Raw genomic sequence first — 7,670 nt, 5'->3', positions numbered from 1 at the left:
TCTCCGTTATATAAATTGGTGTAGCATATTTTTGTGATACATAATTGAGAACCTTGCGAAGACCCCAAGGAACAACATAAAGCCACTCTGATGCTGCCTGTGTATACACACAACATAAAACTCCATCTGGTTATGTGTATGCATATTCATGAAGCACACACAAAGAAATGTGCAACCATACACACAAATCAACACACACACACAGATGATACACACCTTCTCACCAATGACCTTGCCACCTTCCCATTCCACTGTTGACAACAAACAGCTCAATCAGCTAGATCGTTAATTATGATAGATAAAAATGATACAAGGTTCTGAACTTCTAATTATTACCGATTCTCTCTATCTCCTGTGCCCCGTAGTAACGACTTTCTTTATTGGAGTCTGTCACATAAGTGATAAACCTTGTTGTATAGTGATTTAAACCAATAAAGTCCATAGAATTCAGAAGCAACTTCTTGTCTTCCTCTGAGAATTTCGGAAGCTGGTCTCCAAGTCGTTCACGCATAGCTTTAGGATACTCACCATAATATAGTGGATCCAGGTACCTGGGTTGAAAATATATATTAGCATGATTAAGCAGCACACATCAAGATCATAACTTAGACGTGCAGAACCTATACAAACCTCCAACTCTAATTTGCCTAAGTTAGTTCATTTATAAATTTTATTTCACTTTCAAGTTCCCACAAAAGTCATTTCTAAAGATCAAATGACACTAATGTCAATTTAAGCAAAGTTACACCGCTCATAACTTTTTTATACATGTATATTTTATCAATCAAATCAATGAATCATAATAACATATAATGAAGATCATCTATACGAAGTTTCACTGAAATCAGATATCAATCAATATGAAATTGGAAAATCCTTTGTATATGTATAGTTGAACAAATATGTTAATTTTCAACTATATAACAAGTATAGATAATGATTTTTGGATTGACATAAAATTTTGTAGAGATTATCTATCATATAAGCTTCTAATCCGATGGTTGGTTTTTTAAAAAATTACACAAACAAAAAGTCATTCAACAGTATAACATTTACTAAATTGACTTTGGTGTCATTTACTTAGAGAATTAAAGAACCATATCTTTGTGTAGATTGTGAGTCTAAAGAAAGAATCTTTTAAGCTCCTATCCAAATAATAATATGGAATGGACGCAAGGGGGGTCACCAGCCAATCTGAAAATCCAGGCGCCTTGCAGCAGCAGATTTGTCTTCAATCTTATCAGAATTAGCCTCTGCCCATTCACAGTCTACAACCAGGCCAATTTGCCCACCTTGTATATCCTAGAAAGACAACTGGCCACCATTAGTAAATTGTTAAATAAAATTCAGAGATGATTAAAAAATAAGAACGATTAAAATTTAAAAATGGTATTTTGCAATACGGATTAATTAATGCCATCTCCACCAGAAACCAAGTTTAAGGAAATAGCAAATCTAATGATAATAGTAAAAACTTGCTTTTCTTTTTTCTACTAGGGGAGGGGTGGGGGGAGCATATGCTAGACCATATGAACAAAATGAAAGCAACCCAATTTAAAGATTAAAGTTTGGCATAAAAGTAACTATGCTTTACACCTTGTACTTGCTTCGGTATATGGAGACTGCGGCCGCATGAGCCAAGATTTGATGATGTGCTGCCAAATATGGCTCAACTAGTGAATTCTCACTTCTCCCAGGTGCAAAGATTCCCATATCATACCCATTCACCGAAGTTTGAAGGGGCTCATTAATAGTAATCCAGTTCTTCACTCTATCACCAAAATTTGCAAAGCAAGTATCTGCATAGAGTGCAAAATATTCTCTGGCATATGCCAGAAAGCGAAACATAAGATTTAAAAATATAAAATATTGATAAAGAAATCTCAAGAGGATGTTTAAAATATTTCTCAATAAGGGTACCAAGGACTAATTTGTAAAACTGGTACTAATGCCAAATAAAGAGATTTAAAAAGGTGAGCCAACACGAAAAATTGGCGGCCGGTGCTTCCTAAAGAAGCTGGTGTCAATAGATGACAATGACGACAATAACATCAAAGTCTTTTCCCACTAGGTGGAATGGGTTAACGATGTTATTGCGTTTTACCATGTATCATGAGATCTTTCAAACATAGTTTTCTCTTGACCACCTTATTCATTGTCCTTTTAGATCTTCCTCTACCTCTCACTACCTGTCTATATTCTATCTAAGCCACCCTTTTAACCAAATGCTTTGTCAGTCTTCTCCCCACATGTCCAAACCACCTAAGACGAGACTCCACCATATTTTCAACAATAAATGCTACTCCAATTTACTCTCTAATATCATCGTTCCTTATTTTGTTCATACATATATGGCCACTCATTCATATAAACATCCTCATCTTGACCACACTAAACTTGCTGCCCATCACTCCATTCCATATGACACAGCGGGTCTGATGGCAATGTGATAAGATTTACCTTTATGTTCTCCGAAACCTGTGTATTTTGTCTCATTCTCTGTTCTATTACCCTGTTCCGTAACTTTATGGTATGACCCGTGAGCTTGATTCCTTTATAGTTTTCACAATTTTGTATGTCCCCTAATTCTTAAAAGATAGGGACCAAGATGTTCTTTCTCATTGGTTTAGCATCTTCTTAGACCTTAAAATCTCAAAGTTTGGTTATCCAACCAACCTCTTATCCTCCAAACCATTTCCAAACTTTAATCGGAATATTGTCCGAACTTATTACCTTGCCATTCTTCATTCTCTTTAGGATCTCTTTTAGTTCAAAATCTCGAATCCTTCAAGAATAATTTAAGTTTTAGTCATCTTATATTTGTATTTTCCATTTTTTCACATTATAGCATAGAGATTACTCTTTAAAGCATTTCCACTTTACTTTTACCTTCACTTTTACTTTTATGTCCTACCATTACAACTCCTTGTCTATTGCTCCAATACATTAGTTTCTCCAAAGCTTCCTTTTGTCACTCTTCTAATTACTTCTGACATCTCACTTTACATCTCATCTGCACTTCCATATTCGTCCCACCTTACTTCTTCTAATACCCATCTTTGGAAATTTCTCTCAATTTTCATCTACCAACACCTGATCCTCAGGATTTTTTCGTCCCTTAACTTTTATGCCTTATGATGGTATCTACCAACTCAATAGATTTTCCTGTAAGTGTGCTATATTCCATATCCCAAACCGCAACTTGTTGCATCTTTAACCTTATCTCATTTACCTATACCTTTGTGATCTAGCTTATTTACTCTTGTTTGTTCATGAAAACGTGGAAAACTTGGCTCATTTTGCACTACACCTGAGCACCAATGCAATAGCCCCTGCTTATTTGACATTATACTTGAGTCATACAATGCGTTACTTCTAGCAATAACCTAACTTTAGCGCAATATTGTATTTGGTTCATCTCATGAATATTCGACAAAGTTTTTCTTGGCTGTCGTGAGCCTAACACGTCCCTCCTCCTTTATCCGAACTTGGGACCATGTAACATAGACAACATTTTTACCACTAGCCAAGGCCACCAAAATAAAGCTACAAAAAATCTCGAGACATAATTGAAGCAAGCATTTAGAAAAATAGATAACAACAATACCACCACCATAGTCTTATCCCACTAGGTAGAGCTAACAACATTGATCAAACAACACCATTGCTCCCTATATGTATCATGTGTGCAGTGGGATCATTCACACAGAGACCTTGTTTGATCACTTTGTGCTCTCTTTAGGTCTTTCTCTACCTCTAACCACTTTTTTATCTTCTATCTAATCCACCCTTCTCTTTGGATGTTTTACCAGCCTTCTCCTGATATGTCCAAACCACCTTAGATGAGATTGTACCATTTTTTCAATCGTCATTCCTTTTTTTCTTCTATATGCATATGACCATTTATCCATCTAAGCGTCCTCATTTCAGTCACCTAAACTTATGTTCATATTCACCTTTTGTTGCCCAACATTTTGTCCCATACAACATAATTAGTTTAATGACACTGTGATAAAATTTACTCTTAAATTTCAAAGGTACATTTTCACACATATTAAACCCGAAACACTACATTTATAAACACATGATATATAAAATTTTAAAATGGAGAATAAATAGAATCTGTTTAGACAATGACATCTAGTTTAACGTCTCCTCAGAATATTATCTTTTGCATCAGCCCAGGAGCCTAAATTTGATGGCTATTTGGCAATAGTAATTTTAACGTTTCTATACAGCAAGAACACTGTCTGCAAAAAAGGACTTCAGGTATACCACAAAGTATTTCTGTACCATCTAGTTTAATATTTGATAATTTAACAAAATATTTAGAATATCATACTGTCTCGACGGAAATTCTAGAAACATGCAGAACAAATAAGGGTCTGCAGCATCCATTTAACTAAGACTTCATGTGGTTGTTCTTGCATATATTAGTATCATGGACAAACTAAATTTCCAGTTCTGGCACAAATAAGATCAGATATGTTTCATAAACATAATTCTCTCACAATATGCTCATTATGGGCTTCTGACATCCATTTTTTATTTTCTTACTTCTCAAATAGCCACCAAACAGATTTGATTACCATAATTAACCTCTTCAGCTCAACATTTTTAAGTCAATAGCTTACGGTACTACCTCAACCTTTATTACTCTCAAAGCATGTCCAATGAGTGCTTCCTCAGGCTATTGTGAAAGAATCAAAATGTAAAAACGAGAAAACAAATCAACATCGTGTAATACTTACATTATTTTTTTATTTAACCATCCTCCCATTGACTCATCAAGATGCAGCGGAAGATCCCAATGGTACAAAGTTACAAATGGCTTAATACCTGTTGGAAAGAGTAACTTAATATAACATTATTGAGGTAAGACTCAAAACGCTAAGGTAAAGTAGCTCTATATACGCCATACCTTTTTCAAGAAGGGCATTAATAACGTTGTTATAAAAAGTTATCCCTTCATCATTGACTTTGGTTCCTAAGCCATCTACAGCCAAAAAGTAAATGTGATCATTTAATTAAATCATACGATGTCTTGCTGTGATGCAATATAAACATGGATTGCAACTTATGTAAACCAATTCCCATAGTCATCCATATGACACTCAGATTGCAACTTATGACACTCAATATGGGTGATATATTACCTTGATACTCTTCATTAATCATAAACATAAAAAATACAAAAAATAAAATAAAATATGCATTCTTAGTGGCTTTACCTATAGCTAGTGTCTTAGTAGGCATGAAACATGACTATCAATCCAACTTTTTTATTTATTGTGTGTAATAATAACAAATGTGAAATTAGTTAAGATGATAGGTATGTTATACTCTAAAAAATAAACTTTGGGATTCAAGTTTTAGAATAACAAAATAATCTTTTATGAATTATATATGATGAAGGGTATTTTCTGAAAAGAAAGTTGTATACCAAACTTCTTACATATTACCATTATATATAGTAGAAGTAGAAGTAGATTATATTTGCAGTAATAAGGCATGTAAATCCCTAAAGAATTTTAGGATAGACTTGTAGGTATCTAAGAGAAAAACTGAAAAAGTACCAAATATGTCCTTGAAAAAACTTTAAGATAGACTTATAATTCTATGAGGGTTAAAAAAAAAATAAAAAAAAACCAAGTCCATGAAGAATTGCAGTGTTTTACTTATAAGTCCATGACAAAATGAGATGGAAGATTGATAGAAGGACGAAATGCATCCAGCATTGCAATTCTATCATAACTTAGTTCTTTTTTCCCCTCAAGGAACTATAAGTCCATCACAAAATTTCCTCAAAGACTTACTTGGTACCTTTTTCTTTAGCGACTTATAAGTCTATCACAAAATTATCAGGGATTTAATTGTCCTATTACTCTTGAATTTAAATACAAAAACAACATCAACAAAACCTTGTCTTTCGCCTACATGGATCAAATGGAACCATTACACTTTGTCATGAATCATGTCAAAACTTGGTGAGAAAATTCCACTCCCCTCCCCTAAGAGATACTAAAATGACACTCCCTCCCCTTTATTTGTAAAATATATATTTTCCTCTCTTATAACTTTAAAAAACTTCCTCTTTAATCTATTTTAAATTTAACTAATGTTAACTTTATTCATTTTTCAAGAAAAAATATAATTTTTTACAAAAATACCCTTTAACAGAAATTTATATTTTTGTCATTAAATTTTGCTTACTAAAATACCTTTTAATAAATTATTTTTTATTGATTAAATTGTATTTTTATCAAAATATTTTTTAAAAAATTTGATAATTAAATTATTTTTTTTCTAAGATACCCTTCAATAATTTTTTAACTATTAAATTATGATTTTACCAAAATTTTTGTTAATAATTTTTTTATATTTTACTATTAATTTTTCGATATCAATATATATTATTTTAACATTAAATAAAAAAAGTATTAGGTCTTCTTAGATCTTTGCTCCAAATTATTAGAGTACCCCCCATCTGATCTACCCTCCTGACTAGGTGGTTTCTAGTCTTCTCCCAACAAGTGTGTGAAAAGGCATCCCATATACTAGGCCCTCTACCACCCTCATTGCAAGCGCCTTCAATCTAAAAACAAGTAATAAATGTATAACTGAGAGATAAATAGATTATGTCATCTTTCTTTAAATACAACACTATTTATATGATTATACGTATGACAACAATTTGCCAAAACACTCTGGTCCAGGCTGTTCATATCATATAATTAAATAATAAAAGGGATATTTGAACGAATTCCTGGTCCAAGATTTCTTGATTAAAATTTAACAGTGTTTTCTCTTTTTAATGGTTTACCAGTTCAGCCTTGTAGGTCTTTAGTACAAAAAGAAGGATGAACTCATAAAGCTCCACAGTTTAGAGAAGAACATGAACATTTCAAATGTCAGAAGAGATACAATATCAGACAATGAGCATAGTTAGTTCAAGCAAAATTGAAATCAACACGCATTATTTTTATCAATATATAGAGTTAAGTAACTACGTTCTAGAGATTAAATTAATATCACAAATCATTAACTAAATTGATTCATATAAATCTTTTGAGGGAAACAAATTCTATAAAATTTGTAAGTGGATCTCTACAGTTCCAAAACAATATATGACCCTAAATCATAAGCTCGATGGACATATTTGCCGATCTTTAGACAGAGAACCACACTTTCTTTTGTTCTAGAAAGACCTAGGCCTCGTCTTACGTCAGTTAATAAGGCCTCAAAGGGGGCAAAACTGAAATAAAGAGTGATTCAGATTGGAAATAAAACTTCATACTCCCTTCATGAATGCGTTAATAAGTATATATAACGTCACAATTTTCTTCTCAAACAAGGGGTATATTTGCAAAATAATAATAAAAAGTATCAGACACACAAAACTCTAAAGCGAGGGAACGGGTAATGGAGAAAGTGAGGGTCTAAAGTAAGAAATGGAGGCTTTGGAGCATTCAAGGAGACGTTCTTCTCACAATTATGAGCATACGGAGCATTTAAGTGCCGGATTCAATCTCTTCTCGTCATTCGAACATTGGTACTAATTTCACATCCTTGTAGATCGAATATTTTTTCTTGAAAAAAAAAACAAAGAAAACAAACAAACAAACAACAATAATAACTTGACAACTAGTACAAGACTCCGATCATTCTCA

General features: G+C 32.9%; 1 protein-coding gene across 1 annotated transcript in view; it reads right to left on the bottom strand.

Annotated features, from left to right (window-relative positions):
- LOC107611401 (beta-glucosidase 42) overlaps positions 1-7,670 on the bottom strand; it is an 11,660-nt gene that overhangs the window by 3,367 nt on the left and 623 nt on the right. The window contains exons 2-9 of the mRNA XM_021108307.1: positions 6,431-6,595; positions 4,922-5,024; positions 4,752-4,839; positions 1,597-1,822; positions 1,187-1,302; positions 337-551; positions 217-251; positions 1-97 (exon numbers count right to left, since the gene is read on the bottom strand). Coding sequence (XP_020963966.1) covers positions 1-97; positions 217-251; positions 337-551; positions 1,187-1,302; positions 1,597-1,822; positions 4,752-4,839; positions 4,922-5,024; positions 6,431-6,595 — 1,045 coding nt within the window. The remainder of the gene's footprint in view (positions 98-216; positions 252-336; positions 552-1,186; positions 1,303-1,596; positions 1,823-4,751; positions 4,840-4,921; positions 5,025-6,430; positions 6,596-7,670) is intronic.

Source organism: Arachis ipaensis, chromosome B08 (assembly GCF_000816755.2).
Source record: "Arachis ipaensis cultivar K30076 chromosome B08, Araip1.1, whole genome shotgun sequence".
In the NCBI taxonomy this organism is placed as follows: Eukaryota; Viridiplantae; Streptophyta; class Magnoliopsida; order Fabales; family Fabaceae; genus Arachis; species Arachis ipaensis.
Note: the sequence above shows the minus strand (reverse complement) of the source record. Positions and strands in the feature narration are given on the sequence as shown.